Source organism: Ahaetulla prasina, chromosome 12 (assembly GCF_028640845.1).
Source record: "Ahaetulla prasina isolate Xishuangbanna chromosome 12, ASM2864084v1, whole genome shotgun sequence".
Classification (NCBI taxonomy): domain Eukaryota; kingdom Metazoa; phylum Chordata; class Lepidosauria; order Squamata; family Colubridae; genus Ahaetulla; species Ahaetulla prasina.
This window is the reverse complement of record NC_080550.1, coordinates 8,258,139-8,275,986: the sequence shown is the minus strand read 5'-3', so window position 1 is coordinate 8,275,986 and position 17,848 is coordinate 8,258,139. Positions and strand designations below refer to the sequence as shown.

At 41.8% G+C, this 17,848-nt stretch overlaps 1 protein-coding gene across 1 annotated transcript in view; it reads right to left on the bottom strand.

The window, feature by feature from the left end:
* LOC131184281 (ATP-binding cassette sub-family C member 12-like) overlaps positions 1 to 17,848 on the bottom strand; it is an 84,469-nt gene that overhangs the window by 50,636 nt on the left and 15,985 nt on the right. Inside the window, exons 8-13 of the mRNA XM_058155403.1 lie at positions 16,221 to 16,328; positions 12,116 to 12,388; positions 11,002 to 11,073; positions 8,616 to 8,740; positions 4,940 to 5,012; positions 1,946 to 2,149 (exon numbers count right to left, since the gene is read on the bottom strand). Coding sequence (XP_058011386.1) covers positions 1,946 to 2,149; positions 4,940 to 5,012; positions 8,616 to 8,740; positions 11,002 to 11,073; positions 12,116 to 12,388; positions 16,221 to 16,328 — 855 coding nt within the window. The remainder of the gene's footprint in view (positions 1 to 1,945; positions 2,150 to 4,939; positions 5,013 to 8,615; positions 8,741 to 11,001; positions 11,074 to 12,115; positions 12,389 to 16,220; positions 16,329 to 17,848) is intronic.

Genomic DNA, 17,848 nt, shown 5'->3' with positions numbered 1-17,848 from the left:
GAGGCAGGGATTAACTTCTGTTCAACAGAAAAAGAGTACAAATCTTAGAAAATACTTTTATAGGGCACAGTCTGGTTTCTTAGACCTGGCTGAAACAGCAGCGTGCGCACACACACACATACACACACACACACACACATCTCAACAAATTACTATCGCTTTGGGAAGAACTACAATCTGTAAGCCCCAAGGGCTCTGTTTTAGGTCAGAAATAGAAATTCTCCCCATTCTTTAGAACGAGCGTCTTTGTTTCTCTCCTGTTTTAAATGGATCAAGGACTTCTGTGCCCTCTGCTGGTATGGAAAAAGATATTTTATTTTCCAAGAATGGAGGAGGGAAGAAATAACCAAATAAAACCGCAGGGATGTTTGTTGAGAAGTCTTTTAACAATGAAAAATAAAACCAGAGTGGCAAAGACTCAAAAGGCTCGCAAACGTTGCATCTGCCATGGAAAGGATGGATGGTTGCTGACCTCAATTCTCCAACCAACAATCACTGCCTGAAAACCAAACCATGCCGCCACCTCCCTGCTCGGTGTTGTTAAAGAGTGCTGCCAAATGCTCTAATTCATTTTCTGTTATGTTAGGCTCACTGTGCAATTGCCTCTCTCCGGGGGCATAAAACCCAGAATGCTTGTTACTTCTAAACTAATAGCACACTTACTCTCCAAATGTAGGTCATTATGAAGGGAATGTTCACACACCAGAGGAAAATATTAGCAGCTCTAGAAGAGGCTCTAATGGTTTGCAGGATTTTTTTTAAAAACAAAAATGGAGGAGGAAATGGAGGGGGGTTACTGGCAAAGAGCTTGGGGATGAAAATTGGTTGAACATGCTAAAGTATTGAAGACATACTGAACAAGAAAGATTTTATATATTTATATATCTATATCTATATCTATGTTTTCTGAGGTTTTCGCGGGTGTTTGTATGTAGGTCTTTGGTTATTCGGGTTTTCTCCCGCGTAAAATGGGAAGTGTCTTGGTGACGTTTCGACGAAGTCTCATTCGTCATCTTCAGGCTTCAGCTTCGTGCTTCCAGAATTCCACATTGCTCCCAGAAGCACGAAGCTGAAGCCTGAAGATGACAAATGAGACTTCGTCGAAACGTCGCCAAGACACTTCCAATTTTACGCTTGAGAAAACCCAAATAACCAAAGAGCTACATCTATATCTATATCTATATCTATATCTATATCTATATCTATATCTATATCTATATATCTATCTATCTATTTATTTATCTATCTATCTATCTATGGGTTTGAGGAATAGAATAGAATAGAATAGAATAGAATAGAATAGAATAGAATAGAATAGAATAGAATAGAATAGAATAGAATAGAATAGAATAGAATTTTTTATTGGCCAAGTGTGATTGGACACACAAGGAATTTGTCTTGGTGCATATGCTCTCAGTGTACATAAAAGAAAAGATACATTCATCAACAATTATAAGGTACAACACTTAATGATAGTCATAGAGAAACAATCAATATAAATCGTAAGGATACAAGCAACAAAGTTACAGTCATACAGTCATAAGTGGGAGGAGATGGGTGATGGGAACGATGAGAAGATTAATAGTAGTGCAGACTTAGTGAATACTTTGACAGTATTGAAGGAATTATTTGTTTAGCAGAGTGATGGCGTTCAGGGGGAAAAACTGTTCTTGTGTCTAGACAAAGAATGAGGTGGCTGGATGGAGTCACCGAAGCAATCGGCGTGAGCATAAATGGACTCTGAGGGATGGTAGAGGACAGGAAGGCCTGGAGGAACGTTGTCCATAGGGTCACGATGGGTCGGACACCACTACGCAAATAAGAACACTGATATTGGATTTCTTTCATCCCAACTCCATCCTGGGTGACTTTCTGATTTAGGACGCCATTCCTCATAGCCGTTCCCTATAAAGTTCTTTCCCATTTCTTTCAGCAATCCATTTACCTGCAGCTGATGAGATACCAGAAGTATGGTTTTCTCTTGAAGAGCTTTCTTAATGCAGTCTTCAAAAATAGACTTTCCAACTTGAGCATCCACGGCGGACAAAGGGTCGTCCAATAAATAAATATCTCGGTTTGCATACACCGCACGAGCTAAACTAATTCTCTGCTTCTGACCTCCAGAAAGGGTCACGCCCCCTTCTCCTATCTTTAAAAAAACAGAAGGGATACATCAATCGAACCCAAATATATAATATTCATATATGCGTTTTTTTTTTAAAAAAAGCTTTCTATCCTTATTGCAATGTGAACATTATGTAACATCGTCAAGTTATGAAATTTTCCGGTATTTATGACAAACGTTCAGAGGACTGATTCTTTATTCCTATGAGCCAGGGTGGCGCAGTGGTTAGAGTACGGTACTGCAGGCTACTTCTGCTGACTGCTGGCTGCCTGCAATTTGGCAGTTTGAATCTCACCAGACTCAAGATTGACTTGGCCTTCCATCCTTCCGAGGTGGGTAAAATGAGGACCCAGATTGTTGGGGGCCATAGGCTGACTCTGTAAACCGCTTAGAGAGGGTTGTAAAGCACTGTGAAGTGGTATATAAGTCTAAGTGCTATTGCTGTTGCTATTCCATGGCCCATAATGTCCTTTTTAGTTAGAGCAAATAGAACTGCCAGCTGTTTATCTTAGAGTACCGTAGAGTCAGGCTAATTTTCTGAAAAATATTTTGGCCAACTACTGTATTCTGCAGAAAGAGAAATAAATATTAGCATGCAAAAAGAAGAAGGTTAGGCCCCAAGTACCGATAAATTATGAAGGGAACAGGGATGTCCATGCATGAAGCGGAGAGAGAAAACAAAAAAGTTAAGATGACATCCACAAGCATAGATCCATCACACAACTATGATTGTCTTGTTGATGATGGGGCTTCAACCACATGACCCATCCTTCCTATCACTTCTTGTAAATAGTTGCGGTTGACTCTTGCTTGAATTACATGGAGGAATGTGGTTGAATAAGATACTCCACAGCCTATAGACAAATATCATCTTAGCCCTTCAAGAGAGGACAGATTGAGAAAGAAACTCAAGATTGTCCCATCTTGATTCTCTTTCGTATAACATGGAGGAGAAAATCTCAGTCAAGTTTTACATTACTCCTCAACTGTAGTTTACAGGAGTCCTGATGGCATCTATTTTCTGACGGTTGACCTCGAAGGGCTGACAAATTATAACATTTTCCTGATCTTTTGCCAGTTTGTCTGAATCTCTCTCTCTCTCTCTCTCTTTCTCTCTCTCTTTTTTTACTTTTTCTAAGAACAATTGCTAATTTGAGTGGCTAATTTGACATCTCTTTTTCTTTCCTTTTGGGAACATGTTACAGTGAGTCACTATTAGTTCCAGGCAGTGGTGAAATTCATTTTTTTTTTACTACCAGTTCTATGGGTGTGGCTTTGTGGGCGTGGCTTTGTAGGCATGGCAGAGGAAGGATACTGCAAAATCTCCATTTGCTCCACACTCCTGGGGGAAGGATATTGCAAAATCTCCATTCCCACCCTACTATAAGGCCAGACAGAGGTGGTATTTGCCGGTTCTCCAAATGACTCTAAATTTCTGCTACCGGTTCTCTGAACTACTCAAAATTTCTGCTACCGGTTTTCCAGAACCTGCTGGATTTCAACCCTGGAATCAACAGGACCTCCTGTTTCTGTGTGGTTCCTCCCTGCTCCATAACTAACCATAATCCTGGCCCCTCACCATGTATTTTATTTACAGCAGGCAACCAAGTTATACGGCATATGTGTTTACAGGGAATTCCTAAAGATATGTTGAAGATTTTTCTCCTGGGAATCTATCAGTATGTCAGAAACTCGGAAATCAACAGCAGCTATAAGAATGTCAGTGAGGCCATAGGCCATTTTCACAACATCCACAGATGTTGAGCAGGTTAGCCAGAGCAAAACTACTTCACAACTATGAGTCCCAAGTTTGATCTTGTTGCAAGCCAGAGTGCCAAGAATGATAATGTAAACTGACAAGCTAGCTTGGAGGGACAAAATGCCAGATTTTGTTAGAATAGATTCCCCCTCCCCACATCCCCATGGGAGCCCAGGCTTGCTTGTATTCCAGTCATTTCCAGGAAAATACAGCAGATTGCTCAGATAATAAAATAGGAATATATAAAGCAAGGGTTTTTTTTCTCTCCTCTCCTTCGGATCCACTAATCCTTGGGTGATAAAAACACATTATGGCCCAATTTAGCCTCAACACGTTAGGACAAATGCTGGGTTTATGAAACACATCAAAACTAAATTAGCGAAACACGATTGGTTTAACATCTTGGCCTATCGTTACTTACAGGCTGACAAATTTCCACAACAAGCTGGATCCAATCCCAGTTTACATTAGCCTACTATGTTATTTGAAGCCAGGGGTGCATTAGCCATGCTTTGTGGCTTACTACCTTGTGCACAACATATTATGGTTTATCCAACCAGCCATGACTAAGCCAATATGTTCTGAAAGTCAGTCTAATTCTGTAGCAGCCCTGAAATCAGAATCATGTCACCCCCAACCCTTCTTTGCAAAATTATAGGAAACTCATTTGTGTCACTGTTTCACAAATCTGATGTAACAGCTGAAGATGCTTAACATGAATTAATATTGGAGTTTTGTACCCTTCGTACTAGGGAGAATATTTAAGGCTAGTTTGGCCAATTGGCGTTAGGCTCAGTGATGCCTTTTTCTTTCTTGTAAAAGCAAATATAATGCTGTCATTAATTAACCAATTGACCAAGAAACTCAGTAAGCGATTTGAGGTCAATCATTCTCTCTCCATTTATTGTACTTCACTGACTTATCACGTGCATAAAATCAGGGCAGATCTCCAAATATGTTGCCATGAGGTGAGATCCCAATACACAAAATAAGCAACTGTAAGTTGGCAGTTTAATTTAGCATCCTTAAATGAAATAAAACTACATCATACTTACTTCAGTCATATCTCCATAGGATAAACGTTCCATATCTATCTTGAGATTGCAAATGTTGATGATATGATTATACCTAAAATATTAAAACTGAACTGAACAGCAAGCAATGAATCTCGGCAAATTTCTTTCACTTCTATAAATAAGCTTTGTAGCAATGTTGTGATTATTATTGGAGAAGACTCCTTCAATGTTGAGTATTGCCAGTTCTCCAGTTTTGACTCAGTCTCAGCCTTAGCAGCCAGACCAGACAGTAAACGTGACCAGATAAACTAATTCTATTTTATCGTAAAGCTGCAATAATAGAACCTTGCAAGTTTGAAAGTACAATTTTCCCACCCTCAGTCTATAGTCTGATACAGAGGTACCTCTGTACTCAACTGCTTTGAAACTCATCGAATTTGGTACTCAACGCATTTTGACAAGAAATTTTTGTCCCGGTACTCATTATTTGTTTGGTATTCAACACGCAAGCTAGAACTTGATGATGCTGGTTGCCTCATGACTCGCTACTCTTTTCAAGCGGAAACAAAGGGTGCCACATTAGTCCCGTGGTAACTCTTACCCTGTGCATATCCTCTTGCAGTCATCTTAGCTTCTGTGGTCATTTTGTGTATTTTTGCATTCCCCCCCCCCCCCATCACTACAGGTAACCTGAAGTTTTTATTTTATTTAATCTAAATATTTATTAATTTCTAGGTTTATTTCTCATGTAAAGTAATGATATGTAGGGCCCAGGGGTGAAATCTACTTACCTTCCTTACCAGCTTGGAAGTCCACACGCCCCCCGCGCACATCACATCCATGCACAGACCTTCTGCACATGCACAGAAGGTAACAACACATTACTTCCTGGTTAAAACGAGGAATTAATAACATCCAGGTGGCAGGTGTCGCCAGTGGTTCAGCGATCGCTACCGGATCGCCAAACCACAGGTCACGATTGCTACTGGATTGTGAGATCTGGTCAGAGCTGGGAGCATTTCACCCCTGGTAGGGTCTCTTGCTTGGGGAGGAGATTGGACTAGATGACCTGCAAGATCCCTTGCAACTCTGTTGTTCTGTTATATACAACACTATCTTTTTATACATTGCCTTTAAAAATGTGCATTTGGATTTGAGACACATTACATTTATTTACATTATTCCTTGTGGGAAAATTTTGTTTGGTACTCACCATGCCTCCCAGAACCAATTAATGTTGAGTACTGAGGTATCACTGTTACTTAGCATTAAGGATCCCTCTTAAAACTCCTGTTCCACCCATTATGCAACTGTGGGCTTTGTATCCTCTTATCTGACTCTTCCCTAGATAGCATCTCTTCACAATTTTTTTTTCAAGTTGTAAAGCTCTTACAATAACCAGCTGAGATGGAAATGACTCGAGCAAAGAAGGCACTCAAATAACTGGGCCTTATCAATTATTTTACTCTTAGATATTGTATGTAATATTTGAACCGAAGGTTGCTTTTCTATTTCATATCATTTCAGCAAAGTTTAGTGCTTCCCTGCAGCATGTAATGGCTCGTGACATGCTGGTAATATTCCCCAGAGCCATTTTGAAGATGTCTTAAAATGAGCTCTTGGGAGATGTGTTGGCTTGTTTGTTTGTTCCTGCTAAGCTAGAATATACTTTTCTTTCTCTTCTCTTCTTTTTTTCCTTTTTGATCCACTCCAGTATAATTTGAGGAAACGACAGAAGTGATATTTAGCAACCATTTAACCACACAGCTGAGTACACTGGTCGGGTATAATATTTAGAAAACCAATAAGAAAGAACAGCTTCCTTGGTTTCATTAAAAGCAAAGGATTTTCTGGAGAATACATAAACTCTATTTGAAAATGAGACATGCCTTATCTTGATTACTCTAATACAGGTTGTTCAGCTGAGGTCCTTGACCTGCCTGTGGCCCTCAGAATTCTTGGGTGAAGCCCTCAAGGACCTTTTAAAATGGCCAACCAAATTGTAATTTTGGTCTTGACACATTTAAAAAGAACATTAAATATATGGGGAGTATTAAGGCTAAAAGGTAATGGTAAAGATTCCCCTCGCACATATGTGCTAGTTGTTCCCGACTCTAGGGGCGGTGCTCATCTCTGTTTCTAAGCCAGAGAGCCAGCGCTGTCCGAAGACGTCTCCGTGGTCATGTGGGCGGCATGACTCAACGCCAAAGGCACACAGAACACTGTTACCTTCCCACCAAAGGTGCTCCCTATTTTTCTACTTGCATTTTTTACGTGCTTTCGAACTACTAGGTTGGCAGAAGCTGGGACAAGTAACAGGAACTCACCCCCTTATGCGGCACTAGGAATTCGAACCTCTGAACTGCCGACCTTTCAATCGACAAGCTCAGCATCTTAGCCACTGAGCCACTGGCTGGGGTGGGGGATGTGTGTGGCCATAGTGGGCATAGCCATGATGGGCATGGCCAGCTCCACATCACTTATTGATGTGACAGCCTCTTGCAGCCCTCTGCCAGCAGAAACTCCATGCTCCGTTTTCATTGGCAGAAGGCTGCAGGAGGCGGTTGTGGCCAAAAACGGAGCCCAGGTGGACCCCCCTCCAATGCTCCATTTTCACAGGCAAAGGGCTGCAGGAGGCAGTCATAGTCAAAAACATAGTCACTGTTTCCAGGGCAGCCTGGCAGGCCAGATTTAAGCACCCTGCAGGTTGGATCCGGCCCATAGACCTTGAGTTTGACTCCCCTGCTCTAGGTGTTTGAAAGGACCAGACTTCAAATAGAGAAGGCCTAATGCAAATTGCTCTACGTCCTCAAATGAACCTCTTCAAACAACCAGGTCAACCTCTGAAGCCTCACATCAGTTCCCATCGCTCACTCAGGCAAGATGGCTAGAGAAAGACAGGTTTGTGACGCCTTGCCTGCAGAAGTCCTCTGGCGATGTTTAGAATCTGAGAACCTTTAAGGAGCTGACATTTTATGCCACCATTTCATCTCCAATTGAGCAGCTACGTTTAATGTGCTTTTTTTTTTTTTTTTAAAATCTGAGTTGCAGTTTTGAAAATTTTCATTTTGTTACTTCCTTTTTCTGTCCCCAGGGCATTTCTTATAAATATGGCAAGAGAAATAAGTAGCTCTTTCCATAAATACGTTTGATAACAGTTATTTAACAGTACAACATCCTAGCATTTAATTGAATACAATGCTTGCCCTTTCCTTTATATAGCTAAGGATAAAAGGATTAAAGACTGAATTACTTAAAAAAAAAAAACAGAGCCAAGGATCAGCAAAGAGAGTGTGATAATTCTGAACGATGGAGCACTCTCCCCACAAATGTACTAATCTTAAACCTTTTTTTATTACTTAAATTTGTAACTATCTTTGGGGGCACGATGGCTCAGCAGTTAAAGACGTTGAGCTTGTCAGCTAGAAAGCAGACAGACCGGGTTCAAGACCCGAGCTCCACGCAATGGGGTGAGCTCCCATCCTCATCCCAGCTCCTGCCCACCTAGCAGTTCATAATAATTCAAATGCGAGTAGATAAATAAGTACCACTTTGGTGGGAAGGTAACAGTTCTGTGCACCTTCAGCGTATAGTCATGCTGGCTACATGATCACAGAAATTTCTTCGGACAATCCTGGTTAAGAAAAGAAGATGAGCACTGCTAGACTCGGACGTGACTGGACAGGGGAAATCTTCGTCGTTTTTTAATGGTTACCTTTGTTCATCGTAGTCTTCTCCAAACAGAATGTTATCCCTGACACTTCCATGAAATATCCATGCTTGCTGGGACACATACGCCAAAGTGCCATTCACCACGACATTCCCACGATACAGATACATCTGGAGTGGAGAGAAGGAATGGTTGGATGTCAAATCTGCTTCAGTGGGTTTCCCACTGAATCCAGCTATCATAAATCACAGTTCTTAGATACTAGAGGTGGGTTTCAGCAGGTTCTGACCAGTTTTGGAGAACCAGTAGCAGGAATTTTGCAGGAGAACTGGTAAATATCACTTCTGTCTGGCCCCCATCTATTCTCTGCCTCCTGAGTCCCAGCTGATCAGGAGGAAATGGGGATTTTGCAGTAACCTTCCCCTGGAGTGGAGAGGGAATAGTGATTTTGCAGTATCCTTCCCGTGCCATGCCCACCAAACCAAGCCACACCCATCAAGCCACACCCATAGAACCAGTAGTAAATTTTTTTGAATCCCACTACTGTTAGATACCTACTTTGTTTCTGATGGAGAACTTGAAAATATTGGAAAATTAGGGAAGGGGAGAGAACATGCTGCATACCAAGAGCAGCCCTCCCATCAGGACCAAATAAGACATAATTTCTACACACTAAATTTAGACTTTATGTAATGTAATGGATGCGGTGATGGGACGCGGTGGCTCAAGGGCTAGGACATTGAACTTGTCGATCGAAAGGTCGGCAGCTCAGCGGTTCGAATCCCTAGTGCTGCCATGTAACGGGGTGAGCTCCCGTTACTTGTCCCAGCTTCTGCCAACCTAACAGTTTCAAAAGCACGTAAAAATGCAAGTAGAAAAAATAGGGACCACCTTTGGTGGGAAGGTAACAGCGTTCCATGCGCCTTTGGCATTCAGTCATGCCGGCCACATGACCACAGAGACGTCTTCGGACAGCGCTGGCTCTTCGGCTTTGAAACGGAGATGAGAACTGGCCCCTAGAGTCGGCAACGACTAGCACGTATGTGTGAGGGGAACCTTTACCTTTACTAATGTAATGGAAGTAATTATTTCCTTTGCTGTTATTGTAGTTTTGGAATTACGATTGGAGAAAGATTTTACTGTGTCTCGTACACTAAGAATTATCGGATAGATTGAATTTTCTGCATCTTGATTTAGTCTGTGCAGTGCAATCCCTCCCACGGTTTACAGTTACATACCATATTTTTTGGACTATAAGTCACACTTTTTTGTCTCCCAAAAGGGGGGTGAAAATGTCTTTGCGTCTTATAGACCGAATATTGCTGAAGCGCCGCCCACCTGCCAGCCATTTTTTTTGCCTCAGCAAGTTCTGTTTTCGGGCCTTTTTTCGGCCGTTTTCAGGTCTTTTTTTTTTTTTTGCCCATTTTCAAGGCTTTTTGTGGCCTGTTTTTCACAGCTTTTTCCAGCCTCTTTTTTTGGCTTTTTGGGCCAGTTTTTGAGGCTTTTTTCATCCTGTTTTTTTCAGAAATAATGGGCTGAAAAAAGCCTTGAAAATGGGCGAAAAAGCATCAGAAACAGGCCAAAAAAAGACTGGAAAAGGGCCAAAAAAGGCCAAGAAAAAGGCCAAAAACTTTTTTTTGTTTGCATTTATATCCCGCCCTTCTCCGAAGACTCAGGGAGGCTTACACTATGTTAGCAATAGTCTTCATTCTATTTCTATATTTATATACAGTCAACTTATTGCCCCCCCCCCAACAATCTGGGTCCTCATTTTACCTACCTTATAAAGGATGGAAGGCTGAGTCAACCTTGGGCCTGGTGGGACTAGAACCTGCAGTAATTGCAGGCAGCTGCTGTTAATAACAGACTGTCTTACCAGTCTGAGCCACAGAGGCCCCTTTGTTGTTGTTTTCCTCTTCTAAGTTTAGGTGTGTCTTATAGTCCGAACAATACGGTAAATATTTAATTCTACAAACTTTCCTACATCTTCTCAAGGAAGTTTACGGAACCTGATCTTTGGAAATACTGTCTGATCCGGACCTCTTATATTTATATGCAAATTGAAAATTGACAATCCATTGAATTAGCCATTTTTTAAAAATGGTCCAAGGCTCTGTCCTGGACATTTTAATGCACCGAAATGCAATTTGTGTACAGATTTGGAGAGCAAGATCTGCTTCCTCTGTTTAAGCAAATAGTAAAATACGTACAACCAGCATCATAATTTTGGTATGCATTAACCATAAGAGCTGAGAAGGTCAGCGTATTAGCAAAATGATGTATAGTTCATGCACTATAGGCCTAACTTTTGCTAGCACATAATACTGAAGCTTTGACTTGATCAGCATAGCAGACTCAGGGGAAAAAGCCATGTTAACTGTAAAATATTACATTAGAGCTGAACTGAGAAAAAATGTAGACATTTACGTACCTGTCCTAATACTGCTTTAAGGATTGAGGTTTTTCCACTTCCGACATTGCCACTAATCCCCAAAACTTTGCCCTGGGAAGGGAAAAAAAAATTGAGTATAATTTATAGACAGCAATAGAATTAGAATACTTTATTTCGCCAAGTGTGATTAGACACACGAAGAATTTGTCTCTGGTGCAGAAGCTCTCAGTGTGTATGCAAAACAACAGGGTAATAATAATCATAATAACAATATCAGAGAGGGTAGTAGAGAAGGTGGGAAGGATAATAATAATACTACAGACATACAACAAGGGTAAATAGACCTAAGACAGTACTGTGGGAATTAGGTGTTCAGAAGAGTGATGGCACAAGGGAAAAAACTAAGTGGTGCAGTGGTTAGAGTGCAGTACTGCAGGCTACTTTTGCTGATTACCGGCTGTCTGCAATTTGGCAGTTCAAATCTCACCAGGCTCAAGTTTGACTCAGGCTTCCATCCTTCCGAGGTGGGTAAAATGAGGACCCAGATTGTTGGGGGCAATATGTTGATTCTCTAAACTGCTTAGAGGGGGCTGTAAAGCACTGTGAAGCGGTATATACCCTGTTTCCCCAAAAATAAGACCCAACGGAAAATAAGTCCTAGCATGATTTTTCATGGTGCTCGTAATATAAGCCCTATCCCCAAAATAAGCTCCAGTTAAGACTGTCAGCCAGCTGGGTGCATTTAGTACAGTATTTCCCCCAAATAAGACCTAACCAGAAAATAAGCCCTAATGCATCTTTTGGAGCAAAAATTAATATAAGACCCAGTCTTATTTTCGGAGAAACATGGTAAGTCTAAGTACTATTGCTGTTGTGTTTAGTTGTTTTGGCATGCAATGCCCTATAGCAAAAAGAGAATTCTTGAAATAATTTATGTCCATGTGATGTGAGGGCTCTATAGACATTTTCTCAGCCCTCCTTCTGACCCACACAATACACAGGTCCTCTATGGGAGGCAAACTATATTATGGGAGTAAGGGATCTTCCCCATCAATCCGGAGGTTGTTTATATCCAGACCAAATCTTAACCTCTCAATGTAAATTATCACCAGATCGAATTTAGTTTCAAATATTACTGTTCCCGTATACTTACTTTCTCTACTATGAAACTTATATTCCTCAGGACAAAGCTGCAGTCGATATCGCTCCCAACCATTGATATCTGTGAGTGAGGAATGACCACATTTACCCTGGGAGGGGATTTGTAGACCCTTTTCCCATTCAGAAGTGTTCCTTTCCCACTTTTCCTGTGGGGTCCACCAGAAGCACTTTCCCAAGATAAGGTGACGTCTTTCAACACCACTGCATTTCTGGAGTCCTGCAGGGTTGTCACATACGCAGAAGGCGTTTTCATGGTGAGAATTTTCTACAAGAGGAAAAAAAAACCATGATCTAAGATATAGCAATAGCATGTAGACTTATGTACCGCTTCACAGTGTTTTACAGTCCTCTCTAAGCAGTTTACAGAGTCAGCCTCTTGCCTCCAACAATCTGGGTCCTTATTTTACCAATTGCAGAAGAACGGCAGGCTGAGTCAGGATTGAACTGCTGGCAGTGGGCAGAGTCAGCCTGCAATACTGCATTCTAACCACTACGCCAGAGCTCCTGAGATAGAAGATAGATAGATAGGTAGATAGATGAAAGATAGATAGATAGATAGATAGATAGATAGATAGATAGATAGGTAGATAGGTAGGTAGATAGATAAATAGAATGAATATAGACAGCTAGAGAAACAGGTAGGCAGTAATAGATATTGGAGAGAGAGAGAGAGAGAGAGAGAGAGAGAGAGAGAGATAAGCTGGATGATAGTTAGCAATAGCACTTAGACTTAAATACTGCTTCACAGTGCTTTATGGCTCTCTGTAAGCGGTTACAGCACATTGCCCCCAACAATCTGAGTCCTCATTTTACTCACCTTGGAAGGATGGAAGGCTGAGTCAAGTTTGAGTCGGTTGGGATCGAACTTCTGGCAGTAGGCAGAATCAGCCTGCAACAGTGCATTGTAACCACTGTGCCATGAAGGAAGGGAGGGAGGGAGGGAGGGAGGAAGGGAGGAAGGACTAGCAATAGTCCTTAGACTTATGTATCATTTCACATTGTTTTACAGCCCTCTCTAAGTGGTTTACAGAGTCAGCATCTTGCAGCCAACAATCTGGCTCCTCATTTTACCAACCTCAGAAGGACGGAAGGCTGAGTCAACCTTGACTCAATAATATAAATGAATATATTATTGATGGATAACAGAAACTTGAAAATCTTGTGCTTTACGTCTATGGAGATTCTCAATCATCCAAGTCATGGTTGTCCCAAAGGTGCTTTTTCTTGTTCGTTTATTGTTCTTTTTTTCTTCAAAAAGGTTTCACTTCTCATCCAAGAAGTTTATTCAGTTCTTCAGTTCAGAACTGAAGAAGCCTCCTGGATGAGAAGCAAAATGTTTTCAAAGAAAAACAACCAAGAAATTCTAGCTGTCTTTTGGAAAAAAGCAACAATGGTTTACCATTTTTATATATGTTATTTAATATATTTTGACATATCAATGTGGGAACATAGAGTTGAAAAAAATATCTAAAATGCACTGGTTAAAATATTGTGGGATTTTCGAATTTTAGAAACTGATAAAAGTCTGGGCTCATAACACCCCAGATTTAGCTGTGGTTGAAAAGCAGAGAGTGTGGATAATTGATGTGATAGGACATAGTAGAACAGGAGACAAAGAATTGGAGAAGATCAGAAAGTATCAAGTATCAAGATAAGAAAACTGAAGTTGAAAGATTAAGGCATAGACTGGCTGTGGCAGTGATTATCAGCACACTGAGTGTCATATGAAAAGGTCTTGGGTAGCATTTAGATCAGCGGTTCTCAACCTGTGGGTCGCGACCCCGTTGGGGGTCGAATGTCGATTTGCCAGGGTTCGCCTAAAACCATTGGAAATATGGGAAGTATACTTGCGAGTCGAAGAATCGTGCTCCAATGGTTGACTCCACAAGCCAGCTGCAGGCTCTTCAAATCACTAGCCGAATTCGGCTTCAGGCGCGATGCATTAAAAAAGAGAGAAATCTTTGCTCTGATGTCTCCCTCTCAAGCCAGTTGCAATCACTCCCAATCGCTAGCCTAATCTGGCTTCAGGCGTGATAAACTTAATAGGGGAGGAGTCTCTGCTTTAATGCCTCCGTCCTCAAGGCAATCACAAGCAGTTCAGATCGCTAGCCTAATCTGGCTTCAGGCACGATAAATTCAAAACAAAAATAATTTTAAGGTTAGGGTCGCCACATCGTGTGGAATTGTATTAAAGGGGTCGCAGCACTATAAAGGTTGAGAACCACTGATTTAGATAACCTGCACAATGCCAAATTTCCATTCGGTCAATTACAAAGGGCCACATTGCTTGAATGCGCACGTATACTACATTAATACTTTTTGACATCTTAGGTTTTTGGGAAGACCTCAATGCGCAGGAAGGCCAAACCAGCTAAACAGAATATCAGAATTGGAAATGAGCGTGGAGATCTTCTAGGCCAACCCCTTGCTAAGACAGGAAACCCTAAACCATTTCAGACAAATACTTGTCCAACATCTTCTCGAAAACCCCCAGTGGTGGAGCACCCACAACTTCTGAATGTAAGGTTTGTTTGTTTTTAATTTTTATTTATTTATTTGTCAAACACAACAATATATATAAGCATGAAATAACCATACGAATTGGATACAACCAAAGGGAACATTAGGACAGAAACGGTGGGCACTTTGGTGCTCTTATGCACGCCCCTTACAGACCTCTTAGGAATGGGGTGAGGTCAACAGTGGATAGTCTTTGGTTAAAGCTTTGGGGATTTTGGGAAGAGACCACGGAGTCAGGTAGTGCATTCCAAGCATTAACAACTCTGTTACTGAAGTCATATTTTCTACAATCAAGATTGGAGCGGTTCACATTAAGTTTAAATCTATTGTGTGCTCGTGTATTGTTGTGGTTGAAGCTGAAGTAGTCTTCGACAGGAAGGACATTGTAGCAGATGATTTTATGAGTTATATTCAGGTCGTGCCAAAGGTGGCGGAGTTCTAAATTTTCTAAACCCAGGATTTCAAGTCTGGGGGCATAAGGTATCTTGTTGTGATCAGAGGAGTGGAGAACTCTTCTTGTAAAATATTTCTGGACACGCTCAATTGTATTAACGTCCGAAATGAAGTGTGGGTGCCAGACAGGCGAGCTGTAATTGAGAATTGGTCTAGCAAATGTTTTGTATACTCTGGTTGGTAGTGTAATCTTTACGGAGAAGAAGCTACGCAAGATTAGGTTTACAACTAAGTTTTTAAGTTGTTCCACTGATCAATTGTTCTGTCAAGAAATTTATTTTTAGATCTAAGTTGCTTCTCTCCTTGAATAGTTTCCATCCATTGCCTCTTGCCCTGCCCTCAGGTACTCTGGAGAATAGTCTGACCCCCATCCTCTTTGTGGCAGCCCCTCAAATATTGGAAGACTGAGATCGTGTCTCCCTAGTCCTTCTTTTCGCTAGGCTAGACATCCTCAATTCAGGGGTGGGCTTCAAAATTTTTAGCAAGGCGTTCTCTGCCTGGTTGCTGGGTGGGCATGGCCATGGTGGGTGTGGTCTAGTCGGCCTCCTGTACCATGGTGGGTGGGGGGGTATTTTTGCCCTGCCTGGGCTCTGGAGTCTTTCCTCGAGACTCCGGGAGGGTGAAAATGGCCTACCCACACTCCAGAGACTCTCTGGAGGCCGGAAACGGTCCTAAACTTCCAGTAAGCCCATTTTTCACCCTCCCTGAGGCTCCTGCACTTACCTCCAAAACAGGCCCCATGGGGACTCCTGGGAGGGGCGGGGTGGAGTGGGTGAGGCCAGCCAGGAGTGGGATTTGGGGGTTCTCCGAACTGCACAGAATCTTAGCTAGAGGTTCTCCCGAACTCCTGCGAACCCCCAGAAGCCCCACCCCTGCCTCAGTTCCTGCAACTGTTCCTCATAAAGAACTGGCAGCTGTGATTTCGCATCGTTGTGCGCATAATATAATTTTTCAATAATAGATTAAGGGGTATTGACAGCAAAACGGATATGATATAATATAGCAATCTAGTGTGTTCTGTAACTAACACAGGGCATTCTTCTTTTATGTACTTGCTTAAATATCCCAAAATATCTGTAATCATCCCTCCCGCCCACCCACCCCCAAAAAGCACCATTTTCTACCTTCAACCTTTTTAAGGCAACGCTGGCTTCTGCAAGGGCTTTCACTGAAAATGGCAAAATTGCAATTGAAAACCTCATGGTGTTAAATACTGAAATCACACTGAAGGCCTGTAAAAGAGAAGGAATTAAAGGATTCTTAATATCACAGGTAGGGACATGGTGGCTGAGTGGCTAAGGCACTGAGCTTGTCGATCGGAAGATCGGCAGTTCAGCGGTTCGAATCCCTAGCGCCGCGTAACGGGATGAGTTCCCGTTACTTGTCCCAGCGTCTGCCAACCTAGCAGTTCGAAAGCACGTAAAAAAATGCAAGTAGAAAAATAGGGACCACCTTTGGTGGGAAGGGAACAGTGTTCCGTGCGCCTTTGGCATTCAGTCATGCCGGCCACATGATCACGGAGATGTCTTTGGACAGCGCTGGCTCCTGCTTTGAAACGGAGATGAGCACCGCCCCCTAGTGTCAGGAACGACTAGCACGTATGTGTGAGGGGAACCTTAATATCTTAATATCACATAAGAGGGCAATTCATCCAGGAGAGTCAGAATTTCCAGCTTCCAACCCCTAAGAGTCTATTTCCTAATTTGGTGTCATAGATTACTCCAACTTGGTGCCGCTAAACTGGCTAGACTCTCCACATTGATGGCTATTCAGTCTTAAATTCGTCTCAGAAGTCAATTTCCCAAAATTACTAACACATTACAGGTAGTCCTTGGCTTACGACCACAACTGAGCCCAAAATTTGCTAAGCGAGACGGGTCTTAACTGAGTTTTGTTCCATTTTGCGACTTTTCTCATCACAATCGTTAAGGGAATCACTGCAATTGTTAAGTTAGTGACATGGTTGCCCAGTGGTTTCCCCGTTGGTTTTGCCTATCAGAGGGTCATAAATAGGAGCCAGTTGCCAAGCATCTGAATTTTGATCCCATGACCATAGGGATGTAAACAGAGTAACAAAGTTGAGCGGGACCTAACCCTAACCCTAACCCACTTCATTCCACTATCATTTCAGACAAATGGCTGTCCAATCACTTCTTAAAAACCTCCAGTGATGGAGCACCTGCAACTTCTGAAGTTGCATATTCTGAAGGCATATGCACCAAGACAAATTCCTTGTGTGTCCAATCACACTTGGCCAATAAAAAAATTCTATTCTATTCTATTCTATTCTATTCTATTCTATTCTATTCTATTCTATTCGATTCGATTCGATTCGATTCGATTCAATCTGTTCCAGTGGTTAGTTGCTCTCATTATCAGGAATTTTCACCTTAGTTCTAGGTTACTTCCATTACTTCTTGTCCTGCCTTCTGGTGCTTTGGAGAATAGATTGACCCCCTCTTCTTTATGGCAACCCCTCAAGCATTGGAATGCTGCTATCATGTCACCCCTAGTCCTCCTTTTCATTAAATTAGGCATACCCAATTCCTGCAACCGTTTCTTCATATGTTCTCCAGTCCCCTAATCATCTTTGTTCTCTATATTTTTTTTAGAATTCCAATATCTTTTATACATCTCTCCCTCTCCCTCTCTCTCTCTCTCTCTCTCTCTCTCTCTCTCACACACACACACACACACACACACACACACATATACGTACATACATACAGAGGTGGGTTTCAGCAGGTTCTGA